Source organism: Lissotriton vulgaris, chromosome 4_1, assembly GCF_964263255.1.
Source record: "Lissotriton vulgaris chromosome 4_1, aLisVul1.2, whole genome shotgun sequence".
NCBI classification, from domain to species: domain Eukaryota; kingdom Metazoa; phylum Chordata; class Amphibia; order Caudata; family Salamandridae; genus Lissotriton; species Lissotriton vulgaris.
Window position 1 is genome coordinate 653801636 of NC_141691.1, and position 17696 is coordinate 653819331.

The window sequence follows — 17696 nt, forward strand, 5'->3', positions numbered from 1 at the left end:
GAGTCAGTGTTGGGGTATGATTCCTCAATCAATAACAATAGAAATACCAATACTGATACGTTAGTTAAATTAATTCAATCAGGGGTGTAAGAACCATGAAACAATACACCCTTAAGCTCATTAGTAGCTTTTATTTCAATAGTGCAATTACTTTTCCATTTTTTCATAAAGAGAACACATTGCACATGTGATGCACAAAAAATAATGAATAAATAAACTGAGTAGAATTCAGCACCAAAGCAAATAATTAATCGACTTACATTCACAAACTTCCAAACCCATTCACTCAAAATCATACCATACACATTCACCCTACTTACAACAAAAAGAAGTGCTTCACCTAGTAAACACTTAAAAAAGCCAAACATATAAAATTCACTAACAAGGGAATTTTTGTAAATGTGCCCTGTACAATATTTACACTAATACACACAAATGATTTTTTTTACATTAATCAGGCACAACCCTAACAAACTAAATTAGCAAAACCACTGTTTTTAGAAGAACGTGGCCTACACGTTTCGAATAAGTTTAATCCCGGGATTCTCTTGAGGACCAAAATCACTAAAAAAAGCCTTCAGATCTATTTTCAGAAGTATTGATGTATGAAAATGATAGTAAAATTCCACTCTGGCGATTAGTCCATACCACCCTCAGTGTTCAAACAATTAAGGAATGATGATATCCTCATGTACCAGCCGGCACTCACACAGATCCTGCTTTGTATACTTCTTTCCAAAGACTCTTTCAACCGGAAACCGTCTCAGCCAAGTTGTGAACGAGAAAACCGGAGTTCTTTCTAATGCGTTCATTCCAAACAATGAAATCAGGGGTATGATTCCAACACGTTTGATACAAAACATGACCAGCTCCAGTGCAGCGATTATTTAGTTAGACATCTCATAATAACTGATATCCACTATATACCTTAAAATGACTGAACTGCACTATAAGCTTCCAGACCAGTTAAGCCTTTATTCACCAGCCTCTGAAATTTGGTAGGTGCATTTTTTAAACCAAAAGTCAGCACAAATTGATAATGTCCACTTTGGGTTGAAAATGCTATTTTAGGTTTGACATCCTAGCGGCCAAAGTATCAATCAGTTCCATTTGCCCTTGGAATTGGATGGGCATTAGCCCTAGTGACTGCATTGAGGACTCTATAGTCATCACAAAAACTCATTTCTTTCTTACCATCCTAGCTGTGAGATTTGGGTACAATGACTACAAGGCTAGCCCAAGAGCTATCTGAAGCCTCAATGACTCCCACCTCTGGCATCTTTTGGACCTCTGTCCTGATGCAATCTCTGACAGTCATGCTGTCCGTACATTTTACATTTTACTCTTCACTGGCATGATGTCACCTGTGTCCACTTCATGGGTACACCAGGTGGTTTGACTGGGTGACAGAGAAAAGAGACCAGAAAACTTAAAACCTGTCTACAATTAGCTTGCTGTTGATCAGTGATTCAGTCTGCAAGGCTACTCCTTCTACTGATCCGTCGTCAGGGTCCTGAGAGAGGAGATTATGGAGAAGATCACTCTCTTCCTCTTGTCCCTCATCAGTGGCCATGAGCAAGCTCATGACAGCCCTGTTAAAAGGTTTTGAGTAAATCACATTAAGTACCCTTTTTGGACTTCTTGGAGTACCTAGGTAAACTTGGGGCCACTCCACTTGTCTTAGAGAGATGCTGGGGCCAAAGGCCCCAACGCCCACACTTTCTGTCCTGGCCAGTAAACAGTAAGTACAGCCTTTTGGTCATATCAAGCTTTCTAAAGCTCCTGGCTGGCCTCAAGGTTTTTGCTGGCCTCCTTCATATGCTCAGCCATGTGAAAATGCAGGCCTAGAACATAGTCTACTATGTCCTGTTTAGGAGGCTTGAAAGTTTGCTCCCATCCTTCTTTGACCATACATAATGGACCCCTAACTGTATGTCCAAACAGAAGTTCAAATGGGATGTCACCCCTTCTGAGGAACCTCTCTGTAGGGAAAGAGAAGGCACAGTAGTAAGACATCCTATTTTCCCATCAGCTTTTATAAGAGTCCCATGATCATACCTTTGAAGGTCTTGTTGAACCTTTCAACACCCACATTGCCCTGTGGATGGTAGGGTGTGACAAACTTATAGTTCACACCGCACTCTTTCAACATAGCAGTGATGTAGCTAGACATGAAGTTAGTACTTCTGTCTGACAATACCTCCTTAGGGAACCCAACTCTGAAAAAGATTCCCAGGAGAGCCCTGGCCACTAAAGTAGCTGTAGTGGTCCGAAGGGGAATAGCCTCTGGATATCTAGTGGTCATGGTCTACCACCACTAAGATAAAACTATGTCCAGATGCTGTTGGAGGGTATAAGGGACCTGCAACGTATATCTCTACCCTCTTAAAAGGGAACCCTAACCACTGGCAGAGGGATTAAGGGGGCCTTTGTAGTGCCACCTGACTTACCACTGGCTAGGCTGGTGACACAGGACTAAAAACTCTGTGGTGTCCTCAGACATGTGGGGCCAATGAAAGTAATTGGCAAGCCTGAACCAAGTCTCGCTTTGCCCAAGATGTTCTGCAGGGGGAATGTTGTGTGCCAGGGTCAATAAGAACCCCTTGAACTTTATAAGTATGACCAACCTCCTGGTAGCACCAGGCTTGGGGTCTCTTTCAGAAAACAAGAGCCCTTCTTCCTGATCAGTCCTGTGGGACCTACTGAAATGTCCTGCTTCCTCGGCAGCAGCTTGATGTCTGAGTTGTTCAAGAGAGGGGCAGGCCTTCTGCTCTAGACTGAAGTCTTCCTTTGAAGGACCCCCTGACCCCAGTTGCTCTGCCTTGTCAGGCCCAAGCTCCTCTACTAGTTCCTTCACAAGTACTGAGATCATCTCCATGAGGAGGCTGATTCTCATTGTAAACCTAAGAGGATACATCTTTATCCTTTGTGCTCCTTCTCTTGGGAGCTGGTTGGTCCATTTCTTTAGGATCCAGGGCTCCTTCAGGGCCTAACTTCTTGGCCTCAGCCCTAGAGACAGCAAAGACACTGGCTGAAATTCCCATAATTTCTACATGAGTCCTGAACTCCACTTCAGACCAGTCTGAAATTCCCCAAATGATTGCCCAGTAGACAGTCCACATGTAGGTTGGAGGATGACAACTCTTTGGGTCAGTTACCCCTCCCCAGCTGAGATTGACATCTGCCATGGAATGATCTGTCCTGGTATTGTTAGCCTTTGTCACTTGTTGAATCTGTCCAAATAGAATCTGCTCAGTACACACAAGTTTTTCTGTCACCATAGTGACACTGGCCCCTGTGTCCCTGTATGCCCCAACTTCCTGACCATTGAGGAGAGGCTGTTGTCTGTATTTGCCCAAGTTAGTGTGACTTGCAATAAGGATGGCGAGTTCAGTGCCACCATCACAGATGGTGGCACAGCCTGAGTGGGTGTCCTGACAAGGCCAGAACCCACTTTAGTACACAAGGTTAACCCAGTTAAACTCTTGGGGGCCCTATTATAACCATTGCTAATGCTAGTGGCATTAGGAGGTTTAGGAGTAGTAGTAGTAGCAGTATTGGGGCTAGACTTAGAGCAATCAGCATCCTTTGTCCTTTTATGCTTTTCCTTACACAAATAGCACCAAGGTTCTTGTTAGAGTAGAAAAAGGAATGGGGCCTACCCCAGAGAAAGATTTTTGAGGACCTTCAGAAGACTCTTCTTTAGGATTTCTCCCGACCTTTCTCTTGGGCCTTAGAATAATCGTGCTTCTTCTGGTCAGCACCACCATGAGACCTTTGTTGCACTCTGGTACAGACCCACTAGTCTGCCTTCTTTCCAAATACTTGGGGAGAGGTCAGATCAGGGTCCACCATGTACTGGTGTAGTTGCTGATTGACAGTTAAAGATGTGCTTCCTCACAAGTAAATTGTACAGTCTCTCACAATCATGCACGTGTCACTAAGAGCATTCAGTTTATTCTTACTTTTTTGTCCTATCTTTGTTTGCATTGTGCATGAAAATGTAAGATTCAAAAACATGTTTTTTCACATTTGGTCTAATTACTTTGTGAATCGAAGCGTACTTGCAAACTGTGATTACATGCCTGCCTTTATCAATGTTTCGCTACAAAACGATGCAATTTTATTCTTTTAACGGAGTGTACGGTTCCAGACAATGGTCTTTTTGTATCGGGACACTGGAAAGTTCATACAGTTGTCCCTGTTCCCCCCAGATAGATATAGATATATATATATATATATATATATATATATATATATATATATATATAAAAAACAATGGGTAACAGTCGTGAAGACGTACAAACTCCCACGTTCGTTCTCCATGTTGAAGAGTTAGTTCACCATTTTGTAGCTTTTCCGACATAACATTTCTAATAAAAAAAATTAGCTTCTATTAATCACAAAAAGCCATATCCGGCAGCGTTTTTCTTCACTGTAATGATATGTTCCCAGTAGATGGCACTGTAATCCCACTTGTATTCTATTTTGTGGCTACACGGCATGCTACTAAATAGCAATCCTACGGATGGCATTTCAGCTTCCAGAGCACACGCATTTCCTTGCATTATAGTATAATTTGTGACGGTGTATGAGGATCAGTGCTTGCTTGGTACAGAGTCCTTTCACCGTCTTACAATACTGAACTAATTTCCAAGTGACGTTTAAACCAATATTCAATTACGATTTTCTTCGTATAAATCCTACTGATTTTCCAAGATTACAAGCCGTCCACCTGGTCCCTGGATTGTTCTCAGAACAAGAATATATTCTGCAGTTTTACTGCGTAGGTGTATATTGGAACAAATCTATATACAAATCTATATACTAACGAAATTTCACACGTTACAGGACATTATTTCTTATCTTTCTCTATAGCTCTTTTAAATAAGTTTACTCAGTGTGGCAAGCCCAATTTGTATAAACATTTCAGCTGTCAAGACACTGCTACTACCCGTTACCTCCTCATGGAGTCATCCTCATCCAGTCAATAACATATGAGTAATCGCTGCCAAGGGGACCGCACATGGTGTAGTGAGCCACAGGGCCGCCCTCAACCATACATTGTTGCAACTGCAACTCCCTGGGCCAGGCTCGGACCGGGGAGTATAAAGAGCGCTCGTGGCTGGACGAACTACAAAGTGGCCATGGGTCTTTACTCGTGTCCAGCAGGTAATAGGCCTTCCCCTTGACTCAGCCCTGTGCCCTTCCATACCTGGTTCCCCAGCCCAGCAGTAAGCTGGACCTCTAGGAGCCTCATCACATTGGCGACGAGGTCGGTGATCTTCAGACGCTCCATTTAGCAATGCAGGTCAGCGTTGGTGGCGGGTTCAATGTGATAACCGATTACAAGCCGCTGTTGAGTTTTTTTTGCAGATACAGCCCCACATCCACCCCCTTGATCCAGCGATCCAAGCAGATACTGCCCTACAAGTTTTGCACAGTGTTACAGGGGTCCTGGAACTTGGTGGATTTCCTTACCCAGCACCCCTGAACATGCAGTTGGGCTGAGTGGAGACAATGAGGGGTTGAGTTGTTCAACATGTATATGACCACCTAATGTCATTGATCTTATCTTCTCCAATTTAAACTACATTATACGCCGATGATACACATCTTATCTTTTCTCAGGTTAAAATGCCTATTGGCTCTGAAATGAATTTCAAAAGTTGTTTAAAGGAGGTTATTCGGTGGATGCAAACTAACCACCTGGAGTGAAAGACTGACAAAACGGAGATCATGCTTTTAGGCTAGCACAAAACATTTGATCCTACAACATAGTGGCCCAATTCCACCCCTCCCTTGCTCAATACTGTAGAGGTGAAAAATGTGGGCATGAAATTGGACTGGTCTATCATTCTGCCCTCAAGCATTGGCAAAAATGTGTTTGAATGTAATTAACAATTTACTTTTTTGACCACCTTTCTCTTACAGCTAGAAAAACAGTGGCAATCGCATTGATTACATCTAGGTTAGACTATTGCAATAGTCTATACGCAAGGACCTCTACGCAAACCCTTTATAAACTGCAAGTAGTCCACATGAAGCTGTTCAGTTAGTGCTAAAACTATCACGCCGAAACATCTGCCTCAGCAGGCTTAAAAGCCATCCATTGGCTGCCAATTCACAAGAGAGTCCTTTAAAAAATCATCTTGCTTACTTTTAAAGCCTACAGAGCAGTAAATCCTAAGTATCCTACTGCTAGATTTACCCATTAATCAGCCTCCCGGTCTCAGAGCTCTTCAGCTGTGAATCTCTGTAAACCTCTTTGTTTCAGATTGAAGACTAAAGGAGACACATATTTACCGTTTTTAGCGACAAAGTCCTTGAAAAAGCACCCCATGGTGTTGAGACATCGTCTCAGAACCCCTTTTCGGAAAATAGCTGAAGACGTTGTTTTTCACGGCTTCTGGCTCAATCTGTCACTCTCTAATTTGATGAATCCTGGAAAACCATCTCACTGAGTCTCAAGCTCTTTTTTCCCCTCACTAGTACAACCTCTGATTGCTTTATACCTCCTAGCACCAGGGCGCTCCCTTGGGAGTGACAAGAGGACTTTATAAATGCCAAATTCAATTCAAGAGTTTGTACGAATGGTGGCAATGACTGTATACACCAGTGCAATGACTCATCAGTCAAGCCAAGCTGGGAGAGTGGCGGAGACCATCAGTAACAATGCTTTGAAGCTCTTCCTCTAAGATACCACCAGTGACACCTTAAGGAGAAAACACTGCTCACCACCTGTGTAGGACACAAGATGAGCTAAGCTTCCGGCGATTATCAGTCATTTTCTGAAGCATGTACCATCAAAATAAATATTCGCCAACCCATAGACAAGCAACGAGCACCTATGGCTGTACCCACAGAATTCATCATTGCACTTCTGACCATAGCAATGACTAATAATTTCTTCATCTTTCAAGATTGCTTTTACCTTCAGACCAAGGGCGCCGCGATGGGGGCAGCCTTCGTGCCAGATTTGGCTATAATCTACATGGATGATTTTGAACAACAACATGTCTTAAGCCACAATAACCCCCATCGAGATCACATTGTATGGTGAAGACGTTACATCGACGATGTGCTCATGTTATGGACAGGCACAAAGGTCGTTTTGGATTCTTTCCACTATTGGCTGAACCATCGAAGTCAAGACATTCAGTTCACTCTAGAGTCCGACGATAATAAGGTTGATTTTCTGGACATTACCATCTTCCATGAGGAAGACAAACTCTGTACTACACTGTACCGCAAACCAGCCGAACGGAACTCCTTACTACAATACAACAGTCACCATCCCGTGACCGGAGGGACAACCTCCCAGAACTACTACCAACTTTGCTCCAAGGGAGTGAAGTGGTCTTTTGGGGGCATACCACTGTAACTACTTCTTCAGGTGGTATGAACCTATACCCTGAAGGACTTGTAGACAGTACAGAGTGATTTAAATAGCACCCATTTAATGGGTAGCCAGTGAAGTCTTGTAATATCCCCAGAGACAGAATCAAATTTGGCAGTCCCAGTAAGCAGTCTGGCGGCCGCATTCTATAAGAGTTGGAGCCTATGCAGAAACCGCTCTTGTATGTTAAGGTATAGACTATTACAATAGAACAGCTTTCACATTGTTAATGCAGTGATTACAGTAGGTTGACCATCCTTGGGTAGAAAAGGCAGTATTTTTTTTTAACATGTTCCAAGGACAAATTACGTGGCTGAGGTTACTTCATCAACTTGATCACCAAAATTGAGTTCATCGTCTATCAAGACGACCAAGATTTACACTTTCCTAGTGGGGGTCAGAAGAGAACCCAAGGAACCTGGCCATCATCTTGAGGCCCAAAACTTGCGGTCATTACCATACAGGATTACCTCAGTTTAGGTGGAGTTAAATTTTAAACAATTTTGGGATATCCATTTGCCCGCCACATCCAAACAATCATGAAACCGTTCGGCCGTCTCCATCTCCTGCCCCGGTAGCAGTGACACCACAATTTGGGTTTTGTCTGACTTCATACGTGGACGACACTCAAAGGATTCGATAAGAGGGGCAAAGGAAGACACAGATATTAAAAAGAGTAGGGCTAAGGGATGACTCCTGACGGACTCCACAAGATAGTGAGAAAGGTTTGGAACAGAATTCACAGAGTGTGAGAGTTTACACTCTGTCCGAGAGGAAGGACTTCAGGAGTTCCCATACTTCACCCTGGACTCCACACTCCCACAACCGGTCCATCAACAAAATATGTTGGACCTTATCGAAGGCCGCGGACAAGTCCAGCATAAACAGTCGAGATGAAGAGTCCATTCTGGACTCCAACTCCCCAGAAAGCAAGGACCCATTGAGGGGCTTTGAGACCCACATGAGTGGCTCAGCTGTCCCGAAATCGCCTAGCCATGCTGCCTGCACCTGATCACTAGGGCATCTTGATGCATGCCTAACATAAGCTCTGCACCCACACCAACTTGCCTTTTTACATTTATAACATTTTATTTTTTTAGAGTTTTTATATAGCACAAACTAGGCCAGATATATCTGGTATCAGAGGGCTTTATATGTTCACCAGTTGCGTTACAGAAGAACACATTGTTAGGCATGGGGAGATTAAGTGATTTGCACAGAATCACAGGATGTTGAGCGTCGTTGCTGAGACTCCAAGCCGGTTCCCAAGCTTCGAGGTCGACTGCTCTAGCGGTAAGACTTCATTCTCTCCCCAATGTAACAACGATTCAGCTGTGCTCCTGCGGGCTCTAGGCCCTTGCAACCTGCTCCATCAAGTGGTACCCCTTGGACTTCTCTTTAAGTCCCTTTGTGCAGTGTATTTTCAAGTGGCCACATTTTTCGTAGCGCACCAGCTACCAACGACCTCAGCACTCTGCTCCCTTCCCAATCTGGGACACCCCTAAGAATCCACTGGTTGAATATTGGACCTGGCCTTGCTTCCTACTTCAATTCCGGAGTTGAGCCTTAAATTCCAAGTGTGGGATTTTATATGAGTTTTCTCTATTTTTCCCCATTGACTTAAATGGTGTGTAAACATGCACACATGTAATTAATTTTGCTTACTTTGAAATGGTCTGGAAAAAAAAGATATTTTTATAAATTGGTCTCTGATTTTTTCTGGAGTGTGCGTCATTTATTACCTCTGAGTAAAACAAATGCTTAGCACTACCCTATGATAAGCCTTACTGTTCTCACACACTCCACAAATAGAGCATTCCTAGTATCTACTTTTGCCTCTGTATACCAATCAGGGTCTCACTGGACTTTCGGCACGGTGTACTTCATTTTAGTGCACTATATAGAGAGCCAGCATCCTACTTTAGGCAACTGAAAATTCGAGAGTTTCAAAAGCATGTGGGACTTTCCAGTTTAAGGGGTATCTGTTGGTCATCTCCATAGTTATAGCATGTAGGTGAAATTCATTGATCATTGCTGGTACTGATGACTTCATGTGGATCAATGATACTCAAAGTACAACCTGGTTCCACATGCCGCCCTTCTGACCTTCACATGCACCCCCCCTGGTCGTCAGCAGCACTGGCTGCTGTTTACTCGACGCAGCACAAATATTAAAAAGATGTAACAAACGGGTAAGCATTTATTTAAAGGTTAATTGAAGTTGGAGAAAGAAATTAGGGTGTCCTGCACTGCTAAACATCAGGAACCCCTTCATTTTTAAAGACATCCTGCAGTAAACGTGTGATATGGAAGTTTATTGCAAATTCCAAAAGTACGTTTTTTTAACATGCAGAAGCGTTTCACTATAGTCCATCAGATTACAGCGCTACATTGAAGATTTTTTTTAATTGATCGTTTTCAAACATTATTTCAGAAACCAGACTAACATCAATGCCACTAGAGAACTAAGAAGCAAGTCAGTTTTTATTCACACTCTTTGGATGGCCTGGGTGGCTATTCTAAATGAACATTAGAAATTAATAAATTAAACAAGTGACAGGGTTGTGTACAGCACACGTCCTGAAATCATGTATGCTTCGCTTCCCTTACACCCACCTTACCCCTCCCTTCCTATCTCTGCCCACAAACCGCCACCCTGATAACATCATCGCGGCTATCTGTGACATCTCAGACCAAACCTGTTGGCCCCTGGGAAAGTCTTTGCAGTGTTCACGATGTAGATTTTGAAATGCCTAGGTGAGATCTAACTTTGAGGAACCCCCTGCTGTTGTACAGTACGGTTTGGATGAGAAAGGGGGAGAATGGATGACATTGGTTATGTTTCAAAGGTAGGATGTGATCTAGTCGAGAGTACACATTAATGACTAAATCACAAACTCTTCAAAGATGATTACATTATCACTTGGAAAAGAAAATTGGGATGTTAATTTCAGAGGAGATTTCATCACAACATGAATAAGGGCACCCTTATCCATCTATTCCCAATGGACCGAATGCTCATTGTTACGCAGTAGATAGTGTCCCTCTGTTAGGCTTAAAGCAATTTTTTATTTTGTAGATTTATGTTGGAGGAGATGTAACAAGCTTGCCACAATGCTACATATATAGTCATTGTGTCCACCATGAAGTACTGTATTGGAAGGAGACGCCTTATCGCATAAGAAAATATGAACATAGAACTAAAATATAAAACACGTGTGAATCTTTTGGGTGTGGAAGGTTCGTTCAACATACAACCATGTAGAGAAACTCAATTTCTACGTGCTATTTTTGACCCAGGATACGCCTGGCGCATATATTGTGTGGTTTGTGGTACAAACTATAGAAAATGTACACAGTGGAGACATGGACAACAATGGCCAGAACGGACCTAGAAAACCCTGAGAAGGTTTGGGGATTGTTTTGGTCCTTTGTCAAAAGGAGCTTATTGCCACCACAGATGGTAGGTATCAGTCTACTTTAATCCACTACTTAAATATCTGAATAGATTTGTCACTTTTCCATGCTGGGAGGCGATGCAAGCTAATTGCGACTGCATTCTTACTATCCATAACCTATATGACGAATGTTTAGCACAAAAACATTCAAATTAAAGTGTAATTGATTCAGCTGCTAGATTGTCTCCTCCCCTTTGTTTTTGTTCAAGATATCAAAAGCTATTTGTTAGGTAACTAGGTCTGTGCCAATCAAAAACACAAATCTCATTATAAAAAGGGCCGCCTAGGGTCATTTCATGGAGTAATAACTATTAGCAGGGGTTTGGGCAGATGGCAGTATTTATAAATATATGCCAGATTGAAAAATATTTATCTCTCTACCTTCTCACATTCAGGTCTCTTCCAAAGTACAATAATTTTTCGTTATGCAGATAACCCAATTCCCTCCGCCTCCCATCAAAGACATACACCTCATTAAGCTGTTATTTTAGGACATGAAGTAAAGCCGTCTAATTATCCCGTAAGCGAGTAGTGGGTCCAATATGTTCTTGGCCTAGCTGCAGTCTAAGGGAGGGCAAGAAATGTTTCTGATTTTGTTTTATAATAAGTAAGAATGTACTCCAGACCCTGTTGCACATGCATAGGACGAATAACCAAAGAACATACTAAAATAAACATCCAGTAGTTTAGGTTACAAAAACATTCTTGGAGTCTTGAATATCCTTTTCCTTTTATCACAATGAGAACCTTTCTGCACTTATACTCATACCCACAAAAGGCTAAAACCTAAGTATCAGTGTTAACAAGTCAATACTTTGTTACATAGTTTACCTTCACACCAGCTTTTGTGATGGAGATTGTTTGCTGCTCCATTGCTTCATGGATGGCTACCTGGTCCTTGAGATCCATCTTATCAAATTCATCTATGCAACAAACTCCCTGCAAACACATTTGTACAAATTCATTGTGGAACATGGAGATGTAGGAAAGAGAAGGCGTTGCCTGATAATAAAAGGCAGGCTTGGTCAGTAACAATATTAACTATAGATCTATAGTCTACATCAAAATTGATTTGGAAACATAATTGTAAGGAAACCAGCTGAAAATCTGAGAGGAGCATGGCCCAAGCCTTTAAAAGTTGTGACTAAGTTATGATATACGCCAGAAAAAAGGGCTTGGCTGAAGCAGTAACTGAATAGGTCACACATTCAGAGAAATGTTCAAAGATATGGTGTAGCAGCATGATTAAAATTACAGTTATAGAAAATAAACAATGGAAAATCCCACTTCAAATTAGATTAAAAAGGACAAAAATCTAACAATGGCCAAACATGAATTAATAGTCTGAAGGGGTTCAGGAGTTTGAAAAAAAGTCCATTCACGAAGAACTAGAAAAGCATTTTTGTACAAATCAACTGGAAATGTAAAAAACAGTTTGGGTGTCTCACCAGACTATCAGTAGCAGCTCGGACATCGCCTCTCCTTGCAGGACCACAATTTCCCTGAGAGAACACACCAGTGCAGTGATTCCACTTACCCAAAATTAGCTTTGGGTGACCATAAAAATGTCGGCACAAGAGTAGCAAATTCATAATTAGTATAGAATATCCATTGTAAGTAGTTGCTTTAAGGGTGGTCCGCGGAAGCAACAACAGAAGGCTGTTTTCAAACGCCCCTGGAATAAACTTGATGTTGTTCAATTCCATTACCTTCTCTCTAAAACTGTTTCAGCTTGCCAGAAGACCCTGATGCTGCTGATAAAGGACTCACAGACTGGATTTGCAGTCCTCCTGATGCACTTACCCCGGCAAAGTGGTCAGTGAGCTGTACCGCTAAATCCAACTCATGGTAGAATGATGATCTGGCCATTTTGCGGAAAACCTGCAAAAGGCTCGAACGGTCTTGGAGACGGGAGTATGACCCTTTACAGAAGAATTGCTATCAAGCTGCAATGAAAAGTTACCACCGGGCCATCCACACTACCCGTGCAGCCTATTTTGTGGGGGAAATCAGGAGTAGTGGTAACCCCTTTAAAATGATCTTTTCTATACTGAAAAGTTTAAAAACAGTCCGGGCCCCGGTAGTGCCTCCTATTTCCTCTAACATGCAGTGTGAGGCTCTGGCCACCTTCTTTGTTGAAAAAGTGGAGAATATCTACCAGTCTTTTACTCACATTGTTTCGAGTTTCGACCCTGTCTCGGGTCCGCCCCCTGCTCATACACTGGATTCACTCCTGTTGGTCTCTTTGGAGGAGATACAGTTAGTGTGTTCCAAGATCAAATCTGGCTCCCCCTCCAACCCCCTCAAACCATACTAGTTCTTGAGATAGTTATCTTTGGTCTTGTCACCTCTGAGACAGGTGAATAATAAATCTGTCTACTGCGACAGTCCCTAACACTTGGAAGCAAGCAAGGGTGGTTCCTTTGCTTAAGAAACCCACCCTGGATGCTGCCAAGTTGGAAAACTATCATCTGATCTCCCCCCTCCCGTGGATTGTGAAGATCACAGACCCATGTCCATTCCATTCTTGCCAGATTTTTGAAAGGAAACAACTGTCTGGACATCTTTCAGAATGGCTTCCGCTCAGGCCACAGCATGGAGTCTGCTCTCCTGGCTGTCATAGAGCATCTTAGGGTCGCGAAGGTGTTGTGGGCCCAGCCTTTGCCTGGTTTGCTTCCTTCCTCTCAAACAGGACCTTCCAGGTCATTGCCTCTCTGGTCGACTCCGCCTTCCATGCTAACAGACGTGGCGTCCTGCAGCGCTCTGTATTGAGCCCCTTGCTTTTCAATATTTATGTTCAACCCCTGGCAGTCTTTGCAAGGAGCAGAGGGCTCACCATTGAATCATATGCTGATGATACACAGCTAGTGGTGGCCCTCTCAGACAACAACGCAAGTACAGCATCAAACTTTCAGGAAGTTCACACGGCTGTTGCCAAGGGGATGACTGACAATTGTCTCCAATTAAACTCCAGCAAGTCAGAGGTCCTGCTGGTGTGAAATCATCAAGAGCAATGGGGGGACTGGTGGTGGCTGGCCATACTGGGCTGCGCACCTACTCCTAAACAGGTGGTGAAGGATCTTGGAGTTTGGGTAGATTCGGGTCTTCGCTTTCAGCTCCAAACCAAGAAAGTAGTGGGGACCTTCTTTGGCATACTTAAGGGGCTTAAACAGTCGCTGGGGTTTTTTGACCCAGCAGTTAGGCAAATGATCGTCTAGGCCTCCGTTCTATCTAGACTGGATTATGCAAATAAGACCGAAACCATGAGATTACAGAGTTCAAAATACAACGGCTAGAACCTTGGTGGGCCTCCCCAGAACCTGTCTCACGTCTATGGCAATCCATCGGTTGCACTGACTTCCTGTCACCAACCAAAGGAATTTAAGACCCTCTGCATTGCTTTCAAAATTTTGAAACTTTCCTCTCAAGACATCTTGTCCAATCTGCTGTCACCTTACTACCCTACGTGCCAACTTCGCTCTACAGGACACCTAGCAAAAGTGCCTCATATGAGGAGGGTACGGTCGGGTGGACGCTTCTTCCGTTTTTTGGCAGCCAAGCTTTGGAATGCTCTACCATACTCCATTCGTGCCATGAGGAATTAAAATGGTCTTCCGCAGAGCTATTAAAGCCCATCTCTTTTCCACAGTCTAGTGCTTTTTCTGACTTTCAGCCTCTATGTTCTGCTTCAGTGCTGGGACACCTCTTTGCTGAGGCAGCTGTGCGCTATACAAAACATAACAGAAAGTGTGTGGGGGGGATATCCGTCACTCCCATACTCTCCAAGGTTGAGTAAAAATCCCACTAAATAATAATGCTTTTCCAGGCACATGGCTTGAAAAGAAGTAATCTCAATCCATCAAATGTGTTTTTTTTATTTTGAATTCCATATTCTATAAGGTCTTTCTCATTAACACATGGTCAAATTGGTGTTACTTCATCAAGGCTTATCCTGTGAGTGGAGCGTGCATGTCATCCACTCTACTGAGGAAAGATTCTTATGATTTGTATGAAGTTTGTGAAGCGTGCTGATGGTATAGACTATGAACTTTGAATTTAAATTGTAAAGAATCATCATATCCTTCAGGGTAGTGCACATGTATTTTGTGTTTGCTGGTTTGAGAAGAATCTTTCATCACTATTTAGAGTATATTACACACTCCACATACAAGACAAGCTCTGAATAAAGTCATTGGGTAACACCTGTGTGATAAAACGGGCTGGCTGGCTAGATAGTTTATACTCTTAAGAAACATGGAATAAGACCGAAAAAGGCTCTGCATTGACTGAGAAGATTGCTGCATTTCAATAGTGAGCTTGCAACATTAATATTCCACTGAAGGCTATGAATGTTACGAGCAAATACCACACTTGTTAAGAGTTCACTGGAGGGGTTTTGTTTAAAAAAAACAAAAACTTCCTAAAACAAAAGAATTTATTAAAAACACATGTAGAAACTAGGTCCACTCAAATGAAGTTCAAGGGTGTTTATTAGGTATATTAACACAGGTGTTCACAGCTTGTCGTGTCAGGTAACAGTGCCTCTCTCAACGTTCTATAGCTGCCTTCGGCAGGGACAGCGGGGTGAACCAACTGGGGAGAGGGCAAGAGGTGGCAGAGGGAACGGGAGGTACCATAGGTTAAGTTACAACAACACCCCTCCCTCACATTGAGCATTTCCCCTGCATGCAGAGGTCAGTGTTTCAGTTCTCTGTTCGGAATCCTCACATACAGTCTGGTGCAGTGGAAGCCCATTGGGTTGTGGCAGCCCTCCCAAATCAACGAACTCTAAATACTGAAACAAGCTTTGGGTAATTCAAGAGATAAGTCAAGTGATTCCATACCTCAACCAGTGGGCATCAATACCCACAAATTATGCAAGTTAACTGAAGGGCCAAAGAGAACTTTGACAAGGGCACCATCTAGCATATACATGAAAACTGAATGTTCTTTTAATAAAGATATTCGATTTTATTTTCTAGATATAAATTTTATTGTCATCAGCAATTTAATTTATTTAATCAAGATGGATACAATTTTCAAAGAGCTCAAATATTATAACTAGTTTTAGTGACATTCTAACGCCCATACCAACGTGTTTCACAACATTTTTTGTTTTCTCAATGCCAAGTGAGCTGATCCTCATTAATATTCAATGTTTCTTAATATCTGAATCAATTCATGATTGTAAATGATCTAGTTCCAACGATGGCATAAAAGCATTTCCTAATAAAGCATAACCAGACTAAAATGAAATTCATGCCAATGTGAAGGTGGCAAACTGATTAGGGTGGCATTCTTTTCTGCCCAAAACTATTAAAGCTTTGACTCTTTGTTCGATTTTTTCTTCTTCAGTGAAAATGCTCAGCTGACGTCTTCAGATGGCCTTTAGTTGTAACAGCCATGGGGCGGATGGTTCCCCGAACCCACTGGTTTTATCTCAGACTTCCCCTCCCTTTTGAAAGATGACCGCGTATAAGAGTGTAGTGGCCACACTAGTTTGCCTACTTAAAAATGGATCAAAGCAATACCAAAGGGGATGATGGAAGGAGTGTTAAACAATGCAAGCACTCACTCCCAGTCAACTGATCTGGGTTTAATCCACCATCGTTCTTTAGCTCAATGCGCCAATCCAGTTCAGACATGGCTATGTAATGCAGTGAATGTATGACATTGTTCTGCATTCTGTCCATCAAATGTTGTCTTTGCATTTGTCACCCCAGGTGGGGCGCGTATGCTCAGACATGAGTCCCGTGCTCTCCATGCCACTGGAGTCAAGCTATCCTGGCTGATGAGTGCGGATAGCCCGAAACCAGTCCTAGGATGCTTGTTTCCAGTCCAGGGAGGACCTGGGCTCGCAGGTCAGGCTGGACTGTTCCCGTTGGGCACAGGGTCAAGACTGATTTGCATATGGCTGGGTTCAAACTGGAATGGCATGGTGAGCAAAAAAACAAACTATGGATTTAGGCCAAGATCTCTGTACTGGGGTGAATGTATGACATTGTTCTGAATTCTGTCCAACTGTTTTAGCATTTTTTTCACTTAAACATGGATTTCATGGTTCTTCCTTGTAATAGTGTTAGCAACAGCATCACTATCTCCTGTGGCACCCTCAGAATGCCTAGCCAGACCTCGGAATTTGGTTCATTTACATTTCCAGGACTGGAGGATTAGAAGGTAGGCATGGAGAGGTTCATGATATATACAGGTTTGCTGAACCCAGTCCACTATTCTAGATGCTCTTCTGTGGAATTTTAGTTTGCGAGCTAAACATCATCTGCGCCAGCTTGTCACCCACGTACAACATGCACAACAGCCATTTTAGATATCATGGTCTCCTTGTCCACACTCTATCACCAGCGCGCCCCTCTGACCCAGCAAGCATCCTCCGCGCACCCTGGCTCCCCCTCCCTCCCCCTCATGAGCATAACCCTTCTGCATGACCCTGTCCTTGGGAGTCACGCCTGCGCCTGACCAGCATCTCCTCTCCTCCCATGAATGCCCCTCTGTTGATAAACCTTCCCTCCACGCTCGATTGTCCACGCGGCATGAATACCACTCCTTTGATGACCCCTTCCCCCGTGTCCAGCTGTCCACACAGGTCTGAGGCCATCGCCTAAGCCGGCAGATATCATTTACTGCCCCTTATTGTATGAGGTCGCTCTCTTTCAAAGGACCCTCTATTGATCCAGGCCTCCCCACCCCCTGTGATATGATCAGGCGCACACATCCTAAGACTCGACGGAACACTCAGCTGCGTGATGACCCCCTCCTCTTATCAGCAGGTTGAGGATCTCTATTGTGGAGGTATATGGGGGTGGGATTGACACGAGGATTGT

General features: G+C 43.1%; 1 protein-coding gene across 1 annotated transcript in view; it reads right to left on the bottom strand.

Annotated features, from left to right (window-relative positions):
- LOC147722384 (maternal DNA replication licensing factor mcm6-like) overlaps positions 1-17696 on the bottom strand; it is a 564785-nt gene that overhangs the window by 260663 nt on the left and 286426 nt on the right. Inside the window, exon 11 of the mRNA XM_086964912.1 lies at positions 11689-11796. Coding sequence (XP_086821038.1) covers positions 11689-11796 — 108 coding nt within the window. The remainder of the gene's footprint in view (positions 1-11688; positions 11797-17696) is intronic.